The following is a 22,951-nucleotide window of genomic DNA, read 5'->3' as shown; positions in this document are numbered from 1 at the left end:
CTTGCTTCGCCCTGAAGGGACTTATTTTCCCATAATGACCGGCGTTCTATACATTATCCCGCTTATTATACGGCTACTTGCCAAAAGCGAAACAATAAACTCCATGATATGTCTCTTTACACTTATTTGTTACCGTTTTAAAATTAATGGCTTTTGCTGAAAACAAATAGTTCACAACACCACGCTGAACTTGAATCAAACATTCTTTAGAACACAGCTGATCAACCGTCTGCTTTCACTTTTGAATGAAGTTCCATTGCACAAAGTGACCGAACTACTTGCAAAGTGATATGAAAGAAATCAAAAGCACAAAACCTGTTGCCATTGACAGCGGTGATTATATGTTTGCAGTAGTAATTTCATGAAAATGATTTACCGTAGAACGTTGGGAAATCCCATTCAAGTCAAGAGCCGTATAATAAATGGATTTAACATACTTCTGAACCTTCGGAAGGCCCATTCACATGAACTCTGAAGAGCCGTATAATAAATATTTAGAACACATCACACCTGATTATTATTATTATTATACATGTATGACACATCATCATACTTGATCATACTTTATCATCATTTTGACTATTATATATTTAGAACACATCACACCTGATTGGGAACTCATACAGGTCATGCAATTAAAGGTCAAGGTCAACTTATGTCCACAGCCCACAGAGTTACATACAGAGTTACACACTGATAGTAACACACAGAGGCATACTGTTGGTAAAGGCGGTGGATGGTGGAGGCTGGGTACAGTGTAAAGAGAGGTGCCTGATTTAGCGTCAAGAGAGATTTGAAGATGTTTGATGGAAGTGAGCCAGTGGTCATGGTTGAGGTGCTCACAGAGAATTGCATTATGGGAAGAAGCAGAAGATCGCCTGGAAGTAGACCGTGCTGTGTATTATCCGCAACCCTCAAGAGCTAATCAGTTCATCTGGCCTCACCAGGTTTGATGAGAATGTGACCTTAAAGACCTAATCAGTTCATCTGGCTGTTAACTGTGCCAAGATTTAGGAAGATCCTTGAAAGTGCTCAGAAAATATCGCACCATCCAGCATAACTGACTTAACGCACCATCTAGGGCAGCCGTGGCCTACTGGTTAGCACTTCGGACCTGTAACCGTTGAGTTGCCGGTTCGAACCCCGACCAGTAGGCACAGCTGAAGTGCCCTTGAGCAAGGCTCCTAACCCCTCACTGCTCCCCGAGTGCCGCTGTTGATGCAGGTAGCTCACTGCGCCGGGATTAGTGTGTGCTTCACCTCACTGTGTGTACACTGTGTGCTGTGTGTGTTTCACTAATTCACGGATTGGGATAAATGCAGAGACCAAATTTCCCTCACGGGATCAAAAAAGTATATATACTTATACCTATACTGGCATAACTGACTTAATATCGCACCATCCGACATAACTGACTTAATAACGCACCATCTGGTATAACTGACGTTTGGACTCCATGAAGTCCATTTAGGTTGAACAGGAAGGAAGCTGCACAGCTGCCAGATCCAACTCTCTATTGTGCAGAACTGTTTACACACACAGACACACACGCACACTCTCTCTCACACAAACACATTCTCTCACACACAGATAATCTCACTCGCACAAACACACAGTCTCATGTACACATGCACTCAATATATCTCTCATACACACACACACACAGCTACAGGCTGTTCTGCTCTGGGGAGCAGATGATGTGGACGGGACTCGGACTGAGTTTTTCAGACTGTTGTTTGGGGCTGTCTACATTGGCATGGCAACAGTTGTCCTGCAGGAGGAGGGGTCCATTGGAGGTGGGGTTCTGGAATCCAGCCAATCGGTGTGGAGTGGGTGTGGCCTTCCCAGACTCAGGAAAGCAGTGGACACACGTCTCAGTAGCCCAACACCACTGCTGACCTAAACACACACACACACACACACACACACCCATGGACTATATTTTGCACCCTGGCGCATGGCGTAAAACTCGTTTTCCACCCGTGCAAAGTTGAATTCCTTATTTTGCACGTTTATTTTTTTAAACAATGCACCCAGGGGTGTGGCAATTAACAACTTAGGGAGTGGCTTAGCGCATTGTCTAAAAATTGCTATTGTACACCAGGGGCCTATTGCACAAAAGCAGAATTAAGACATCCGGGATAAGTTACTGAGCTGCGCTCAATGAATCCAAAACAAGAGCGTACAGGCTTAATTGGTTTTCTTGAGTAAGCCAGGATGAGCAGACACGGATTCATCAAGCCAGGTGAAACCTATCCTGGATAAGTCTTGCTCCACGGCTCCCTCAAATAGACCCGCCACCGATCACAGATTCACTGATTCACCATGGCAACTAAGCGGCTTCATTGCTTCTTCTACGGTGTGAAGTGGGTAGCGATAGCCTTTTCACAACAGCAACACCTCTGTTTAGGAGAATATTGCAGCTAGTGCCGCGACCACCACGCGCGAAATGGTTAGGCACTCCCGTGACGTCACGTTGTCGCATGACAGGTCGGGAATGGTGAGTATGTAAGAGTTAATTAATGATCACAAACGTTTAAATAATGACAGTGGGTCTAGGTATATGTGATAACAATGTGTAGTGGGCAGTGGAATAACTATTGGTTTCTGTTTGTGGTGACTGCTGACTGAGATAAGGGATGAGATTAAATAGATCCTGGAATTTAGCCTGGTCTGGAGCAGGCTAGCTCCACAGAATAAATCGCCATGGTAACTTATACCATAACATATCCTGCTGCCCCCTATCCCGCTTTTGTGCAACTGGATCACGGATAAATTGAGCCAGGATAACCAAGATATCCCAGCTTAATCCCTTATCCTAGTTTTGTGCAATAGGCCCCTGGTCAGAAGTCTATGGCCAGTTGTTTATATGTTATTTTAAGAGCGCATCGTCAACAGTCATATTGGACACATCCATGAACGCACACCAGCGCACGTCCATGCAAAACATTACAAATTGTACGATTACAATGGGAAACAAAATTAGAATAAAGATATTACGAAATACTGTACATCTCATGATGAGAAGTTATTCACCATCATGTGCAAATTGGTAATGACGGTTAAAAGTGATTAGGGGAGAGGCGAGAGACACGTATGGAGCACAGCTGAAGACGCACTGTCACGAGATATAAGCAACTCCTCTGTAGGATAAATGTTGTTTTATTCAGTCATTTGAGCAACATTAGGGTAAGTGTTGCTTTTTCCAGCCTATGTTTTCGATGGTAACCCATTGTCAGTCAATAGTGAAAGTAACTGCATATAACTGTCTTGTCGTTGACTGACACAATGGTGAAGTTAGTTTCACTTTGCCAATGAGTTCAAATAATAGAGGAGTGCAAATGCGTGAAGGCTATGCTAGGTTTTAGTAAAGCATGGTTTAGTGAAGGCTATGCTAGGTTTTAGCAAAGCATTCCATTCGGTCTCGCAAGCAGCCGTTGAATGTCAAAATACCGATGCATTTATTTGACATCGCGCTTTGCGCCGTTAAAGGGAATGACAGATGTCATTCTCATTGGTTTAAATGATGTTACGCCCCAAACACACCCATGACTGATTAAAAAACCTAGGAACACCTTGTTGCGCCATGCGCTTGACGTTTGATAATGAAAACCCTCCCATGTGTGGACTGGACATCCTACTAAATTTAAAAAAGCTTTTGACGAGTGACGATGCGCTTTTGACTGTCATGATAGGGCCCCATATGTAAACACACATACACACACGGCCATATGTAAATACACACTCACACACACGGCCATATGTAAATACACACTCACACACACACCCATATATAAACACACATACACACACGGCCATATGTAAATACACACTCACACACACGCCCATATGTAAACACACACTCACACACACACGGCCATATGTAAATACACACTCACACACACGGCCATATGTAAATACACACTCACGCACACACCCATATATAAACACACATACACCCACGGCCATATGTAAATACACACTCACACACACACGGCCATATGTAAATACACACTCACACACACGCCCATATGTAAACATACACACACGCCCATATGTACTGTAAACATACACACACGCCCATATGTAAACACACATACACACTCACACACGCCCATATGTAAACACATACACACACACGCCCACTAGTGTTGTCACGATACCAAAATTATGACTTCGATACGATACCTGCCATAAATATCTCGATGCTCGATACTCAAACGATACCACGGCGAAATCCTAAAATATCTGGAAAAGAAAGGACGCAGACCTCCAAGTGTATTGAGTCATTTGTGACCAGGCATGGCAAAACCAGGCACATGTCTCCCCAGAGACATTTTGAGTTATTCACAGATTCTGAAAGTGTAGTTTCTAAGCCAATGATGTCTCACTCATGGAGATCTGATAATATTTGAATAAGTTGTAGCCATTTTAAAGTATACACATCTCAAACCTACAAGCTGAGGGGCCGTGCACACGACGCCGTTTTTTGTGAAACCGGTGAGGTTTTGTTAACGGTTACGTCTTGCATGTACACGACGCCGGCAGTTTAGGAGACTGAAACCGATAGCTTTTGAAACCGGCTTCCAGGCGGGAACTTTTGAAACCGCCGGCTAACTTTTCGCCGTGTAGGCCTGTAGGTCGCGAAGCCCGGCAACTTCATGACGACATAGCCCCACCTCTCAACTCAGCCACAGCACTCGACCTGACATGTTGCTTGTCAAAACAAACCAAACCATTTATTTATCATATTAAAATGTTTTTCTTTCCCCTGTCATGATTTATGTGCACAATAGAGCCTATAAGCTTTTAGTGGCTAAGTTAGAAGCACACGTTAGCTTAACTTAGTTAAACATTAGCTTACTGCATGTTAGTGTTTTCTCCAGTGGTGCTCAGACCTAATGCAATGCGTAGGCAAAGCATTTGAAATTGCACATAGCAGTCACATACCTTGAAAATGAACTTTATTAGTTTAACAGTTGAATTGAAAACCTAATTGTCTGTAGTCTCCTTATTTCATGCGACGGCTTAACCAGAGCACTTATTAGACATTCTCTGGCTTAACAAACTGTTTCAACAATGTTTTTCTTCTTCAGCGATTCACGCCAAAATTATCGTGAAGCTTCTGCACAGCGGCGCCATCGACTGGTCTGGCATATGCACTACAGCACATTTAGCCGGTTACACCTCTGTGTGTACTGAGTCGTTAAAGGTGTGAAAGCGGAAAGAGAAAATCCACCCGGCGGCGTCGTGTAAACGGCCTCTTAGTCTAGAGGACTTACTGCACAGGGGGTTAGTCTAGAGGACTTACTGCACAGGGGGTTAGTCTAGAGGACTTACTGCACAGCACAGGGGGTTAGTCTAGAGGACTTACTGCACAGGGGGTTAGTCTAGAGGACTTACTGCACAGCACAGGGGGTTAGTCTAGAGGACTTACTGCACAGGGGGTTAGTCTAGAGGACTTACTCCACAGCACAGTCTAGAGAAAATCCACCCGGCGGCGTCGTGTAAACGGAGAATTCAGGCTTTTCAATTTGACTACTTTCTCCCTCAATCCATGGGAGGGGAACACAATGGTCCTCATTTACATGACATTAAGATCAACCCTCCCCCCTGTCACGGTCACTGATCTGAGCCTGCAGTGCTAATGACTCATCAAAACTATCTGTAATGGGTTACAGAACCAGCTAGTAGCAATGGATAAAGTAGTCTAAAACAAACATGAGATCACGTTTGCAAACCATGTTATTTTGAATGAACACCCAGTGCAAGGCACCAGGTTGGCAATGGATTTAGCAATGGATAAAATAGTCTAAAACGCGAACTAACCAAACATGAGATCACGTTTGCAAACCCTGTTAATTTGAATGCACACACGATGCAAGGCTCCCTGCCATCAGTCAAAACAAGACATTCTCGCATTATTCAAATTAATTGTATTTGTGTTGATTTTGGTGCACTTTTGTAGTGTGCAGGTCAATTCTGGTTTCTAACCTTCTAAACTTCCAACATAACTAGATGTACCGCATAGCGGTACAAAATATGACCACCGCTCAGTCCTGTACATCCATTCTGCGAAAATAAATCATATTAATGAATTTGTCTCCATCTTCTACTCCATCCCCCACTCTTGAAACTTTTGTGTATGCTTGTTTGGAATGTGTGTGTGTGCGGGCCGCACACAAAGTAGCCTACTGGCGCTGCAAAGGTGAATAGATTTGTAGCACTTGCCAAAATATTTGTAGCATTGTTATAAAACTTTTAAAATCTCTAAACAATCACAAGTAGGGCAGTCCATCACAGTCCATCCATTGCAACTGGACTGATGAAAAGGTACACCTGTAGGCTACATTGTATTTGGTAAAAGCAAAAGGTAGCAGCATAATGTATTTATTTATTATTAAACAAAACAATCCCTGTCAGTTCCATGCAGTTTTCAACAGCTATCAAGAAGAGAGGTCATGGATTTTTGTGAATGTTTCTTCTTCTACATATGCATAAGTTTAGTCATCTAGTTCATATGATATTCAGCTTTATTGTCAATGCACAAATTAAATACCAGTAGTCTAAAACAAAATTCAGTTTTACCCAGTGGTGCAAATAACTGACATGTCCAAAAGGGCCTTCATGAAATGCGTTGCTAGACTGTTCATACATATTTTAACGGGCCAAGTTGAAGAGCTACCGTCCGTTATTGTTCGTGCAAATAATAGGCTGATTCATGTTCCCTTGCATTTTGCAACTATGAGGTCCATGGTTAGTCTGGCTTTCGCCAGACCAAGCTCAATCTTTTAAGAAATCGAAAAAGAAATCAGAGTTCACCCAGCCTAGTCCATGGTAGGCGCCCGATAGAAATATTGTTTAATTTTGCGATTGAGATATCGCAGGGGGGCAGTCGTGGATGTGTTAAGCCCCGGTTTCAAAGCTATTCTAAATGCAAAATGCATAGAGGAGTTATGACAAAACCGTGACTGTTAACAAACTATAAGCTATATAAGGTAGGCCCTATGCTAGGCCTATTACACAACATAAATTGTCACTAGGCTATGCTGGCGACCAAAATAAAATCTCCTTTGGGAACCAATGGCTTACAGTATCAAGCGGACTTAAGCTGCCACCTCTTGGCGAAAAGTTAATAGTTTTGCATATCAGTAGTAATACATTTCACGCAGCTGTGTTAATCACGGAAAGCGCGAATGAAGTGGACACTTCTAAATGGAACCCAACCCACTGTACAGTAGCTCAAGGTCTGTGGCTATAGCAGCCAATGAAAGCGTTATCATTGTTTGGATACTTCACACACGTGTTTTTTAATCACATAGACTACAACTACCAAGCTGGAATCAAAGCACATCGACTCCCCTCTCACACCCTAAACACGCACTTTGAACAAACAAAAAGCGTCTCAGTCTCACGTATAGCCATAGGCAAAACTGTATCGGACCGGTGTAACATTGGTACTAAATCATCCATCGCAAAGAATGATTTTTGTAGCATGTGCAACAAATATATGTCCAGCCCTGCCCTGGATACATCTCTCAACGTGCGCTCTAAAACATTTGGTTTAAATAGAGATGTAGATCATCACAGGTGCGTTAATAAATCTACATTGCGGCGAGTTGACACAAATTATTCACTTTGACGAATTTATGTAGTTTCAGTCCTAGTTACTTTACTTTGAGCCATGCTCTTCCTTACTTGAATCACCTTTAAAAAATAGAGGATTGAAGTAGCCTATATGGGTGTTTTTCTTGAATGAATGTTGACTCAGATGCTTTTGAGACTTTGAGCAGAAATGTCCCAGCCCGGTGTTTAGGATGCATCATAGACAGGTTATCTTTCAGGTAGCCTATATATTTTCCATTAAAAAAACCATCACGTGAGCTTAACGTGTTGTGGCTAACTCACTTAGCTCCTGTTAGTAGCCTAGGTTATGGTCATAAGCAAATGAGATGACAGTCGAAAGATACAATTAGTGCTGTTATCAATTTCTCTGTGGTAAACTATAGTCTTGTCCTTGTAGGAAGTGTATTGTCTTTCCAACCCACTTTAGATTAACTTCCAACAAAATTATGTCTCACTGCAACGATGCGCCATCTGGTGGACAAACGACTACGTGCACTATTGTTAAGCAGAAGAGCCTGATCAGCTGGAGACTTCGCTCACTGCCTTGCACAACAGACAGACTGAGGAAGTCATTCGTCCCCAGGGCCATTGAACTGTTCAATGCATCACTTAAGGGAAGAGGAGAAATAGACTTCTCCGCATAGTCTGTCTACCTCTTCACCACCTCCATGTCTTGAACTGTCTGTCCACTAGCCACTTTACCATTGTCTTCTGCCTCACTGTTTGCGTGCTTTATTAGCACATATGCACAACCCCTCCCTCCATGCCACAGCCGAACTGTGACCACACTTATACCTTTCTTAATATAGTTATTTATTAGGGCTGTAACGATATACGATTCAAAACCGAAATCGCAACATTCATATCAACGGTACTGTGTCGCGGTGTGAAAAGGCAGAATCGCGACACACCTTTCTAGTGTTTCACGCACTGCTTTGCATCTCCCGCTTTACTTATTGGTAGCCTACGTTGTCCAAAAACAAACAAATAAATAAATAATAATTTCATACCTCTCCTTGCTTCCTTGTAGACTGTGTGTGCAACTTTACCAAACAGTATAGAAGTAAACCCCCTCTCCTTGCCCGCTCTCTCTCGCGCTCCCTCTCACTCTCCCTCCCGAGCTCCTGCTCAATGAACACACGCGACTTAAATAAAACATTCACAATCGTGAAAGCAAGGACGCATAGAAGACGACTAGCTAAATTACTATTAAATCCGCTTAGCATCATTAGCATGCTGCACATATTTGTTTAAAACTCTTGCATTGAAGTTGACTGATCATCTCAATACCAACGTTTCCCAAAAGGGCCTGTCCCAAGGAGAACAAGTATTACCTTGAAACTTAAACACACATGGGAAAATTGAACAGTCCAATCAGTAGACTATGATAGGCTAAGCTAGCCAACTATGCTACTTTGTTTACAATATTTCCAGGCTTCAACCAGACAGCTGAATTAAAGAGGTAGAGTTGTAATAAAAAATAGCAGGCCTAGGCTATAGGCTAATCTGCATAAAGTGTGCTGTCATAAATATCAGTCATTCAGAAAAATATTTTATATCGCCTTACCTTACTATGCACAGAGGACCACAGGCTCAGTCCCTGCTTCAGTCATTGCAAGCGCACCTGATGGATTAATCACCCACTATGTGGATACTGTTTTTTAGAATTGACTTAGATTAAGTTTTATTTAGTATAATGTGTATTTTAGTATATTTAGTATATTCTTTATCTTCTACAGTCCTTATTGCTTAGTTGTGTTTTTTTTTTAATATTATATACTTTTAATTACTTTTTCTGCTGTTAGTGAATGTGTGTGTGTATGTCTGTATGCTACTGTGACCTTGAATTTCCCCTAGGGATCAATAAAGTATCTCTATCTATCTATCTATCTATCTATCTATCTATATCTACGTAACGCCAATACTGGAAATGCAGCCAAATTATTATGATGAGTATTTGTTTTTTCTTTAATCCTACTGAATTTGTAATTATGTATCGGCCGTTCTAATTGCCGATACCGATGGTATGTGCGTGCCTGTGTGTGTGTGTGCGTGTGTATATGTGTGCACCACCATCTACAGGCCAATGAGTGTACAGTCACTAAATGTACACATAACTTAATTTTTTTAGACCCCCCCCATGGATGAAATTCTACCCCCAGAGAATGTCAGGTTAATCATACACATAAAATTTGGTGCAGTTCTGAACATCTTAACTGAAGAGAGGGGTGATTAAAGCAAAATAACAATTATTATTAGGACTCAACACGCTGCAGTGGTATTGCTGTGGGCATTTAGTCTATGCTGTGGGCTTTAATTAGCGCATTTCGGGAAGCCTATCCTACATCTGGGCAATAATTATTAAACAAATTGCAGTCTACATGCCATGACAAACATTACCAGTAGTACAGACCGAATATTAAATAGATCGTTTGCAAGTTATGGTACAGTTATACTAGCGTGAACATTACGTTTTCATCACGTTAGCACACTATGATCAGTCGTTATGTCTCCTCAAAATTCACTGATGAAGGAAGGTTCGCTTTAACCCAGAAAACCAGTTTCAGTTAGGCTAGGCTAAAACTGAAGAGATGAACTTGGCACTAATCATGTAGTGGTGTTTTCTAGAATATTCGTTAACCTGTCGTTCTTTGAACTCTTTAAAAATGTTGGGATATGTCTGCAAGGTGCTTAGCCAAGTTCTATGCGTAGCCTACTGCTTTTGACTGACTCTGAAACATATTTTACAAACGGGCCTCTGTGTACCTGATGGCCTTCACTATCCGCGGTGTATCCGAAATAGTTCCAGATTTCACTTCACCTTTTGTTTTATCCACAAGCCGAGGACTGTCGGCAAAGAACTATGTTGACGTTGGCTGCCCACTCACTCACTCAGAGCTGTCTGCTTGACACGCCCACTTGCCTAGATGCGTGCAAGGAGCATGGAGAGTGGGAGCAGTCCACACAGACACAGAACGTTATTATTTTAATAAAGTATCGATTCTAAAAACGCCGGAAATCATATCGTTTTTTGCGTGAAGGCATCGTGATACCCTTAAAGTATCGATACACCATGCAACACTAACGCCCACATGTAAATATACACACACACACGCCCATATGTAAATACACACACACACACACACGCCATATGTAAACACACATACACACACACCCATATGTAAACACACACACACACATGCCCATATGTAAACATACACTCACACATACACACACGCCGCATATGTATACACACACACACACTCACACACGCCCATATGTAAAAACATATACACACACATGCCCATATGTAAACATACACATACATACACACATGCCCATATGTAAACACATACACACACACATGCGCATATGTAAACACATACACACACACACACATACAAACGCCCATATGTAAACACATACATACACACCCATATGTAAATACACACTCACACACACACGCCCATATGTAAACATACACACACACCCCATATGTAAACACACACACACGCCCATATGTAAACACATACACACACACACCCATATGTAAACACATACACACACACACCATATGTAAACACATACACACACACACACGCCATATGTAAACACACACACACACATATATGTAAACACATACACACACACACACACACACCCCATATGTAAACACACACACACACATATATGTAAACACATACACACACACACACACCATATGTAAACATACACACACACACACACACACACACACACATATATATGTAAACACACACACACACACACACACGCCCATATGTAAACATACACACACACATATATATGTAAACACACACACACACACACACACATATATATGTAAAACACACACACACACACACATATATATAAACACACACACACACGCCCATATGTAAACACACACACACACACACACACATATATATGTAAACACACACAAACACACACATATATATATAAACACACACACACACACACCCATATGTAAACACATACACACACACATACACATATATGTAAACACACACACACACACGCCCATATGTAAACACACACATACACACACACACACACATATATATGTAAACACACACACACACACATATCTTGGAATGATCCAAGATGGCGGCGCCAGTATTAACGCAGCGACCTCTCTCTGTCCCAACCGTGCGGTGTTTTGTTCGCTTAAAAAGTGTTTGTCCGAAAGTTTTACGTGTTCGCCTCTGCCTTTACTACGCCGCACTACAAGTACAGCAGGCAGATTTTTATTGACATCTGCAAAGCAAGTTTACAGCCGCTCTGGACTTTGCAACAGAGCGCTTAAAGGAACTCGGACTACTCCGCCTGCAACAACTTACCGGACTAGCCTGCTACTCCTCCCCCGGAAAGAAAGCGGTGTGCAGGAAGCAGAAGAAGGGCAAGCGGAGAGGCGCCCGGGCCAGGCTAGCGGCCAACCCAACTCGCCCCAGCCATACCCATCCATTCTCCTGGCAAATGCACGATCACTGGACAACAAATGGATCACATAATGACTGCTGAGATCGCGAACCGACAGTGAGTAACTGCTGTGTGCTCGCCTTCACTGAGACTTGGTTAAATGACAACATTCCGACTCTGCTGTACAACTGAGCAGCTAGCATGCTATCGAGCAGACCGGGCCATTGTAAAGGGAGGCAAATCACGGGAGGAGGAATCTGTTTTACATCCGTGACTGAATGGTGCCGGACACTGTAGTAGTATGCAAACACTGCTCACCACTGGCGGAGTTTATGATCATGCGTGCCAGTCCTTTTTACCTGCCAAGGGAAATTACTGCGATTCTGCTAGTTAGTATATACATCCCGCCTACCAACAACAACAGCGATAAGAACGCTCTTAGTGAACTGTACCAGGCTGTCAGTGAACAACAGACAGCACACCCAGACGGTTTCACCATCTTCACCGGAGATTTTAACCATGCTGATCTCAAAACTGTACTTCCAAAGCTACACCAGCATGTTGATTTTCCAACAAGAGGAGATAACATCCTGGACCTGGTCTACACTACACACAAAGGAGCATACAAAGCCACCCCCCCCCCACATTGGACTTTCGAGACCATATCACTGTTATGCTAATGCCCGATATACAGACAAGGTAAGCGAACAAACCGGTTCGTAAGCAGGTAAAAAGTGTGGCCTGAGGGGAGCCTCCCGATGCTCTTTTCAAGACTGCTTTGACACAACAGACTGGGAAATGTTTTTTAAGCAGGCAGCCACTTACAACAACCGGACAGACATAGAGGAGTATACAGACACTGTAACCTCTTACATCACCAAGTGCATCGATGATGTGACCCACACAAAAGACATCATCACTCGGGCTAACTGGAAGCCATGGCTGACAGGGATGTCCCTAGGCTGCTGAGGCCAGAGACAAAAGCCTACAGAGCTGGGGATGAAGCTGGCATGAGAACAGCCCGAGAGCCAACCTGTCCCGTGGCATCAAGGAAGCAAAAAGGAATACACTCACAAGATAACCACCCACTTCAAAGACAGCAGGAACGCACAAAGCCTAGCCAGCAGGGCATTCAGGCCCTCCACGGACTACAAGCCCAAGGCACAGAGCTGTGAGAGCAACATCCCTCTGCTCAACAATCTGAACCGCTTCTTTGCTCGCTTTGAAGCACAAAACAGCACTTGCCCACAGAAGACCCATCCCCTCTACATGAGCAGCCCCTGTGCCTCTTTGTCACAGCGTGGAAGAGGACACTTGCTGCTATCAACACCGTAAGGCAACAGGTCCAGACAACATCCCCAGGTCGTTAAGCTGGAAGGACTGGCGAGGGAGACTTAAGGATGTCTTCACAGACATCTTTAACACTTCCCTGAAGCAAACCATCGTCCCATCATGTTTCAAAGCTGCCACCATCATACCTGTGCTGAAGAAAACTGCTCCATCCTGCTTCAATGATTAATGCCCTGTAACTGACACCCATCATCATGAAGTGCTTTGAGCGCTTGTCATGTCACATATCAAATCCATTCCCCCCCACCCTGGACCCCTCCAGTTTGCATATACCCGAGCCAGCCCACAGAGGATGCAATGTGCCCCTCCACCCAGCCCTCACCCACCTGGAAAAAAAAAACTCATATGTGAGATTGCTGTTTATAGACTTCAGTTCTGCATTCAACACCATAATACCACAACAACTCATCTGCAAACTTGACAAACTGGGACTTCAGTACCTACACTGCAACTGGCTACTGGACTTCCACTGTCAGAGGCCCCAAGTAGTGCGGTTGGCAACAATACCTCAAGCAGCATCACACTGAGCACGGGGCCCCAAGGCTGCGTGCTCAGTCCGGCTGCTCTTCACCCTGCTGACGGATGACTGCACTGCAACCTACAGCAACAATCACATAGTGAAATTTGCTGGCAATTACAACTCTGGTGGGTCTCATCACCAAGGGCTTAATAGACTCAATACAGGTTGAGGCTCTACCATCTGACCACGTGGGTAGGGACAACAACCTCCTGCTGGAACGTCAGCAAGACCAAAGAGATTGTTGTTGACTTCCTGGAGAGGTCACACCCAACACCTGCCACTGACCATCGACGGTGCTGTGGTGGAGAGAGCGAGCAGCACCAAATTCCTGGGGGTGCACATCAGTGAAGACCTCTCTGACCACCAACACTGCATCACTGGCGAAGAGAGCTCAGCGCCGCCTGTACTTCCTCGCGAAACTCAGGCGGCAAGTGCTCCACCAGCCATCATGACCACATTCTGCACCGAGGCACCATTGAGAGCATCCTCTCCAGCTGGCAATAGCTGTGTGGAGGAAGCTGCACTGAATACAACAGGAAAGCCCTGCAGCATATAGTGAACACAGCTGGAAGGATTATTGGTGCTTCCTCCCCTCCCTGAAGGACATTTACACCTCCCACCCCCCTCGGGCATGAGGCGTAAAATTGTGAGTGATGCAAGTCACCCCGCTCACAATCTGTTTGATCTACTGCCCTCTGGGAAGAGGTACAGAAGCCTCGCCTCCCCGCGACTACCAGACTCACCAACAGCTTCATACACCAAGCTGTAAGGATGCTGAACTCTCTCCCCTCCACCCTCAGCTACATAACATCCTGGACATTGGACCCACAATGGCTGCCTGCATCTACCCCACTTGCACACTTGCACACTTGTACACTTACAACTTGTTGTTGTTGTCCTGAAAAACACAACACTTCTGCTGCTCTTACATAACTTGCACCACTATGCCACTTTCTTTCTTACTTAGGATCAAACAGAACTATAGGCAAGCCTTTTTATTGGCCTGACTTTGCACTAGTGTTTTATTGACTGTCTATGCACAATTTCAATAGGATTTTGTTGCTCTTATTTTTTTCATTATTATATGTGCCCTCTTGTTTACTGGACTTTTTTGTTTTACTTGAATGTTATGTTTGTCTGTGGACTTAAATTGGTAAAATATGTCTTGTCTTCACCGTGGGATAGTGAGAAACGTAATTTCGATCTCTTTGTATGTCTGGAACATGTGAAGAAATTGACAATAAAGCTGACTTTGACTTTGATATATGTAAACACACACACACACACATATATATGTAAACACACACACACACACACACACGCCCATATGGAAACATACACACACACACACACACACACACACAAATATATGTAAACACACACACACATATATATGTAAACACACACACACACACACACACATATATATGTAAACACACACACACACACACATATATATGTAAACACACACACACACACACATATATGTAAACACACACACACACACACATATATATGTATACACACACACACACACATGGAGAAAAGGAATAATGAAACGAGGGTAATTTAGGTCATTGGCACGATGACCGCGAGCCAAACACACACACACACACACACCCCCAGAAGCTTTTGGTCAACGCCTCGTTTTTTGAGACCCTTTGTGTACTACTGTAGAAGTTTGGTAACATTCCGGACATTATTAGTGGGGTCATTTACGAGATACACGTCTGGTTCCAAAAGTGCTAACGCAAAGCCATTGGGCTGATATATAGACTGATAGCGCAAACTCGACCAATGCTCACACACATTTTCATGCACTTTAATAAAATTAAAATAACATAAATATATATTTATTTACTTTTTTGCTTTACTGCTTTATCCTAATGAAAAAAATAAACATCTTGTTTGGGGAAACAAAACAATTGTTTCAAACTGATGTTTTGAAACATGGTTCCACACGTGACCAGATATGTGACCCTGCAAGGCGAAACCAGTCGCTTTGCGCACAGAGCAATTTTGAGAAAATCCCTGATAAACAAACGTACGGCTTAAAAAGGTGATTTTCTCCTCTTCTGGCGTATCGTGACAGGAGAACCATGCCAACTTTTGATGCGGTTATCTTAGCAATACTTTTTGGTAATACCCTCGATATACAAATCGCTGGAAAGCTTAGTTTATGGCCGTTCATGTGAGCACAATAACTTAATTTTGTAAATTTTACCAAAGCAACTGGTTTCGCCTTGCAGGGTCACATATAACAGTAACAAGAATGACAGTGTTGGCCCGAAGCTCCGTAGCATCTCTGAACGGGACAAAACCATGCGTTGAACACTGATGACATGTTATATAAGGCTTATGTGGGATATGCCGATGACATGTTATATAAGGCTTATGTGGGATATGCCGATGACATGTTATATAAGGCTTATGTGGGATATGCCGATGATGTTATATAAGGCTTATGTGGGATATGCCGATGACATGTTATATAAGGCTTATGTGGGATATGCCGATGATGTTATATATCCTTATAGGACAATAAAGACTCTACTATACGATATGCTGATGATTTTAAAAACGTGTGTGTGTGTGTGTGTGTATTCTACATACAGGCTACCCATGTGCTGGATGGGACTACCAGTGTAAACACACATATTGCCGTCTGACTGGGATTGAAAGGATGTGCTTGTGTGTGTGTGTGTGTGTGTGTGCCTACCTTCAACATCCTGGCCCTTCTGGTGTGCGTGCTGCTGTGGCTGCTCTGCTCGCTGCTGCCCCCTGGTGGCTGTGTGTCTGCGGTGCAGCAGCAGCAGCAGCAGGAGGCTGATGGAGCAGATGATCAGCGCCACACACGCCCCCAGCACACACACGCCCAGCACAGAGGTCCCCCTGCTGGACACGCCCGGACCTGCAGCCTCCACCACAGGGCTCACCACAGCACTCACAGCTGTAGTCTGGGCTGAGGAAGTATACAAATACACACACATATATATATATATATACACACACACACACACACACATATACACACATATGCACATTAATACACATATATACACACACACATACACATATACACATACACACACACACACATGTACACACATATACATACACATACACACACACACACATATATGCACAAATACACACACACACACACATATACACACACACATACATACACACACATACATACACACACACACATATATACACACACACACACATATACACACAGACATATACACACACACACATATATGCACATACATACACATATGTACACACATATAATACACACACATATATGCACATTAATACACATATACACACACACACACACACACACACATGTTTGTATACGTTTAGTCATTCTTCAGACATGAGACAAAACATCCACCAATTGTAATAATGAGTATATTTTTAACTGTAAATATGTGTGTGTGTGTGTGTGTGTGTGTGCAGACTCACTCTGGTACTCCCTCACACTTTCTGGAGAGAGATAGAGTGTATGTGTGTAAGGATAGACGCACAGATCAGACATGACACTGTCATTTTCCACATCCCATCCACCAGGGGGCGCTGGCTCACCTCTAGGCCTTGGGGATCGATAAAGTATCTATCTATCTATCTATCTCTCTATCTATCTCTCTATCTATCTATCTCTATCTCCTTGGGGATCAATAAAGTATCTATCTATTTATCTATCTCTCTATCTATCTATCTCTATCTCCTTGGGGATCAATAAAGTATCTATCTCTCTATCTATCTATCTCTATCTCCTTGGCTCATTAACCTGGTAAAGCACACATGGGTGGTGGCGGGAGTTTGCTACTTTGAATGAAGTGTGTGTCGTCGCTTGGAGAGGATATTGTGATTTGGTGAGTGCATTGGATTCCTTTTGGAGTTTACCTTGCCAAGGACTCTTCTATGAAGACTTTTAGGACTGTGCGAATGACAACACTTTGAACTTTTACATTGATTTTAAGGTTATGTTAATTACTTACAAAGCTCTGAATGGCATAGCACCTTCATATATCTCTGAGCTTTTAATATCTTATCAACCACAAAGGAAACTTAGATCTTCCAATGCTCATCTTTTAATTGTACCCAAAGTGCTCCACAAGCAAAGTGGAGAAGCTGCTTTTATCCGTTATGCCCCCAAACTATGGAACACCCTGCCTCTGTACATCAAGCAGGTGAGTTCAGTGAATATCTTTAAAAAAGACCTGAAAACAAACCTGCAAATGATAGCTTTTAGTTAACTCACTTTTATCATGTCTTGTCACTTTTATCTTACCTATTTCTTCACATTATCTGACATTCTACTGCTGCTATTTACAGGGTCTTCCTGTTTCCACTGCATTAGTTGTATTGTGTGTGTTGTTGTATTTGTCGTCTTACCATCTTCATTGTAAATCTCTGATGTTTTATTATTTATTATTATTATTTTTTTTATTTATTATTTTTCATTTATTATTGTGTTAAATGCTCCAAATGTAAAGAACTTTGAACTGCATTCTGTGTATGAAAGGTGCTATATAAATAAAGCTTATTGTTATATTACTATTATTATTATTAATCTGTGCGTGTGTGTGTGTACGTGTGCATGCGCAGGCGTGTGTGTTTGTGTCCGTGTGTATAGTGTACGTATGCGTGCGCGCGTGTGTGTGTGTGTGTGCGTATGCATGCGTGTGTGTGTACGTAGGCATGCGTGCGTGTGTGTTAGAGTGCGGATCGGGCCGCAAATTTCTGTCCGAACCCGGCCCGCGTCCGACAGAGTTGCGTCCGAACCCGGCCCGCGTCCGACAGAGTTGCGTCCGAACCCGGCCCGCGTCCGACAGAGTTGCGTCCGAACCCGACCCGAACCCAACAGGCATTTTCATTTTTATGTCCGAACCCGACCCGAGCCCGACGCAGATGATGCCTCAGTAATTCCCATGCTAGTGATTAAACGTTCACGTTAGCCCATTAACCCTTAGAACCCGATTGACGCAAAGTGCGTCAAAAAACACACCCTTTCTTCTCTGTTACATTGCTCCGCGACTGTTCATCACAACGAGATAAAACCTTTATTTTATGACAGAGAAGAAGTGGGGCTTTCCAAAGAGACTACGCACTTGTCTGTACGATCAAGTATGAAAATAAAAAAAAATCATGAAATTAAATAAAATTGCATCATATTTAAAGTCTATACTTCTCTGCGTTCACCTGCGCACCCATTACTCTAGGCTCACATTGCATCCCAATTTGTTCAACAAAGAAACACCTTTTTTTGCCTTTACTTTGTTCATGGCAATGCAGTAAAAAGTTGAGAATCATCATGAGTGCATAAACCATAGTCACACATGCTAACAGGCAAACTTGGGTCAAATCAGGTCAGATCAGTTCGTGTCACAGATATGGGCATAGAATGGTAATTTTTTCATCGCTAAATAAAAATGGCATTTATTTACGTAAATCACACACCACATATTTCTGTAAATGGCTCAGCCCCAGAGTATCCCTCCAACATGGCAATTATATTGCCCGTTTCAGGACAGTCTGCCCTACACACACATGAAATGCATGTAGAGCTATGAGCTTGCTGTGGTGAGATAGGCTACAGGTCAAAATATAAAAAATTTTATAATATGATTTTTATATTTTAATTCTTTAAAAATCAAAATAAAATCAATGCTAGTACTAATACATGAAATACATGAAAAAAAACAATATATAATATGTGTGTGTGGCACTTACAATGACCAGATTAAATCCTTATGAATAAAGGTAGTGAAAATGCCCTAAAAACAGCTTAGGGTTCTAAGGGTTAAACGGAACACACAACAAATTGTCTACAGAATCAGCAGGTCACACACAGCGCACATTAACACAAGAGGCCCAAGCAAGCATAGCCTATTGAAATAGAATTCTTGTCTTACCATTGACGAAAAGTCTTGAAATGAACTGCAACAGTCTTTGAAACTACAGTGCCTCTGTCACTGATCGATATGCAGCATCAACGTTAATTGGGGCAACTCGAGGAAATCATCATCCAGTTGAACGAGACGACCTTATAGCCTACGTCTTTACTACAGTATGCAACGCAAATAATCTTAAAATCTCCTGATAGGCTAACAACTTTTTTTAACGTCATACACCCAAGACTGTGCTTATGTGCGAAATGTGCATAGACATTTGTTTATGTAGTCGTGACAACGCGTGTGCATTTCAGGCGGCATATGCCTGAAATGCGTTGTCACGATAAACAAATCTTGCACACAGGAAGAAAGCTATTAGGTATTTTTTACATTTTACTTTATTCTCAAAAAACAAACGTTTGCATCATGTAAAGCAGACCTGTTGGATACCCAACATAATAAGGACTTTTAAATGTAAAGCTTCCAATGCATATCGCCCCCATGTGTCCGAACCCGAACCGAACCAGACTATAATTTCTAAATATTTGTCCGAACCCGACCCGACCCGTCGGGTCCAGTCGGGACCCATCGGGCTCGGGTCGGGTAGCCACACTCTAGTGTGTGTGTGTAGACTTACCCTGGCACTCGGTCACACACTCAGGAGGGTGTGATCCACACACCTGGCCACAAGAGAAGCACTTCTTCAGCAGCTGATCGTAGAAGTGACCAGCAGTTGCCCGGCAACGATGAGACGCTGCCAAGGAGGAGAGAGGAGGAGGAGTTGGACACACACACACACACACACTGGACACACACACACACACACACACACTGGACACACACACACACACACACTGGACACACACGCACACTGACTGACTAGAGTTGGACACACACACACACACTGACTGACTAGAGTTGGACACACACACACACACACACTGACTGACTAGAGTTTGACACACACACACACACACTGACTGACTAGAGTTGGACACACACACACACACACTGACTGACTAGAGTTTGACACACACACACACACACTGACTGACTAGAGTTGGACACACACACACACACACACTGACTAGAGTTGGACACACACACACACACACTGACTGACTAGAGTTGGACACACACACATACACACACACTGACTGACTAGAGTTGGACACACACACACACACACACACACTGACTGACTAGAGTTGGATAAACACACACACACTGACTGACTAGAGTTGGACACACACACACACACACACTGTCTGACTAGAGTTGGATACACACACACACACATATTGACTGACTACACTTGGACATACTGTACACACACACACACACCCATTGACTGACTAGAGTTGGATACACACACACACACACACACACACAAACTGTCTGACTAGAGTTGGATACATACACATGCACACACACACACACAAATTGACTAGAATTGAACACACACACACACACACACACACACACACACAAACTCTCTGACTAGAGTTGGACATACACATACACACACACACACACACACACTGACTGACTATAGTTGGACAAACACACACACACACACTGACAGACAAGAGTTGTACACACACACTCACACACACACATACACTCACATGTTGACTGACTACAGTTGGACACACACATACTCACACTGACTGACTAGAATTGGGCACACACACACACACTCACACACTGACTGACTGTTGGACACACACACACACACACACACACATGCTGACTGACTAGAGCTGGACACACACACACACACACTGGACACCCACACATACTGGACACACACACACACACTGACTGACTAGAGTTGAACACACACACAGACTCTCTGACTAGAGTTGGACAGACACACACACACACACACACTGGACACACACACACACACATGCTGACTGAGTAGCACTCACCACAGTAGTCGCTGCACCGTGCGTGGGCGTGTGTGTGTGTGTTGGCGCGCTGGCAGACCATCTCACAGGGAAGGCACCGCTGCACAAGTCCATCCCAGAACGTGCCCTCCATGCAGCCGCCCATCACACAGTCCACAGTGAGTGTCCGTCAGTTACAGTTTGAACTAACTAGTTCTATTTAACGCTATTTAGTTACAGTTCAAACTAACTAGTTCTATGTAACGTTATTTACTTACAGTTCAAACTAACTAGTTCTATGACATGCTAGTTTTGTAGAGTTCCATTGAAGGAGAGTTCCACTGAATGATACAAGTTGACATCCTGAACCTGGTGCCACTCAGAGGAGTGGCTTCACATCACGAGGAGTCCCGAAACTCACAAGGAATGGAGATGATGCAGGTCACTGGCTGGCGTCTTATTGGGAAGGTGTTGTCGTCATGGTGATGCAGGTCACTGAGGTGGCTGCTGTCTCATTGGGAAGGTGTTGTTGTCATGGTGATGCAGGTCACTGAGGTGGCTCCTGTCCCATTGTCTCCTCGCTGCCATGTGAACTGTGTGACTGATTCGTGTACTGAAGCCGAACATCTCTAACTACACATCTCGCTGTCATTTAAAGAGTGTGTGTGTGCATGCATGCGTGTGTGTGTTATTTGCATACTCCACAGGGAATTGCCCTCCACGCAGAGTAGTCACTGCTTCTTTAGTTCTGCATGCAAGAGTACACACACACACACACACACACACACACACATACAGGCGTCTAGAGAGCCGCACGGTATCCATTCAAACACATTGTCTTGTTCAGAATCACTTCAAGTCATGACAAATAAAACAAGTCGAAGTTACAGTTTTTCTCAGTCGCTTTGGTGCTTTTCTCACATCACTATTAACATTTGCACAGAAGTTAGTGCAATTCTCAAAACAATTAGTGCAAACTGCAAAACTTAGTGGATGACCTGCAAAAGCACGTCACTTGCTCAAAATGGATAGTCCATTCCTCAAAAGCAGGTATTCATGTCAATGAAACTGTCAGCGTCATCAAAATGAGAAGTCTTGACACCATCGTTTATGAACAAGATAGTCAAATGACTCAAGCAATGAAATGAAGACTATTAGTTTTATTGGGAACAACTATTCAGCATCCATAAGTA

The 22,951-nt window shown here is 43.2% G+C and overlaps 1 protein-coding gene across 1 annotated transcript; it reads right to left on the bottom strand.

Annotated features, from left to right (window-relative positions):
- Positions 1-1,666: 1,666 nt before the first annotated feature.
- Positions 1,667-21,924, bottom strand: LOC125295959 (tumor necrosis factor receptor superfamily member 13B). Its single transcript, XM_048245543.1, has 4 exons — positions 21,801-21,924; positions 20,504-20,620; positions 16,677-16,919; positions 1,667-1,899 (listed from the first exon to the last, which is right to left on the bottom strand). Exons 1-4 carry the CDS (start codon positions 21,922-21,924, stop codon positions 1,667-1,669), a joined length of 717 nt encoding a protein of 238 aa, XP_048101500.1.
- Between the last annotated feature and the right edge of the window lie 1,027 nt (positions 21,925-22,951).

Source organism: Alosa alosa, chromosome 6, assembly GCF_017589495.1.
Source record: "Alosa alosa isolate M-15738 ecotype Scorff River chromosome 6, AALO_Geno_1.1, whole genome shotgun sequence".
In the NCBI taxonomy this organism is placed as follows: Eukaryota; Metazoa; Chordata; class Actinopteri; order Clupeiformes; family Clupeidae; genus Alosa; species Alosa alosa.
This window is presented reverse-complemented; position numbering and strand designations above follow the sequence as displayed.

What these genes read in the sequence shown, in the direction of transcription:
- LOC125295959 (XM_048245543.1), bottom strand. Translation starts at nt 21,924, where the DNA reads ATGGGCGGCTGCATGGAGGGCACGTTCTGGGATGGACTTGTGCAGCGG. An exon ending in ACGGTGCAGCGACTACTGTG is followed by an intron (nt 20,621 to 21,800) that starts GTGAGTGCTACT and finishes CCTCCTTGGCAG; the next exon opens with CGTCTCATCGTTGCCGGGCA. An exon ending in GTGTGTGACCGAGTGCCAGG is followed by an intron (nt 16,920 to 20,503) that starts GTAAGTCTACAC and finishes ATACTTCCTCAG; the next exon opens with CCCAGACTACAGCTGTGAGT.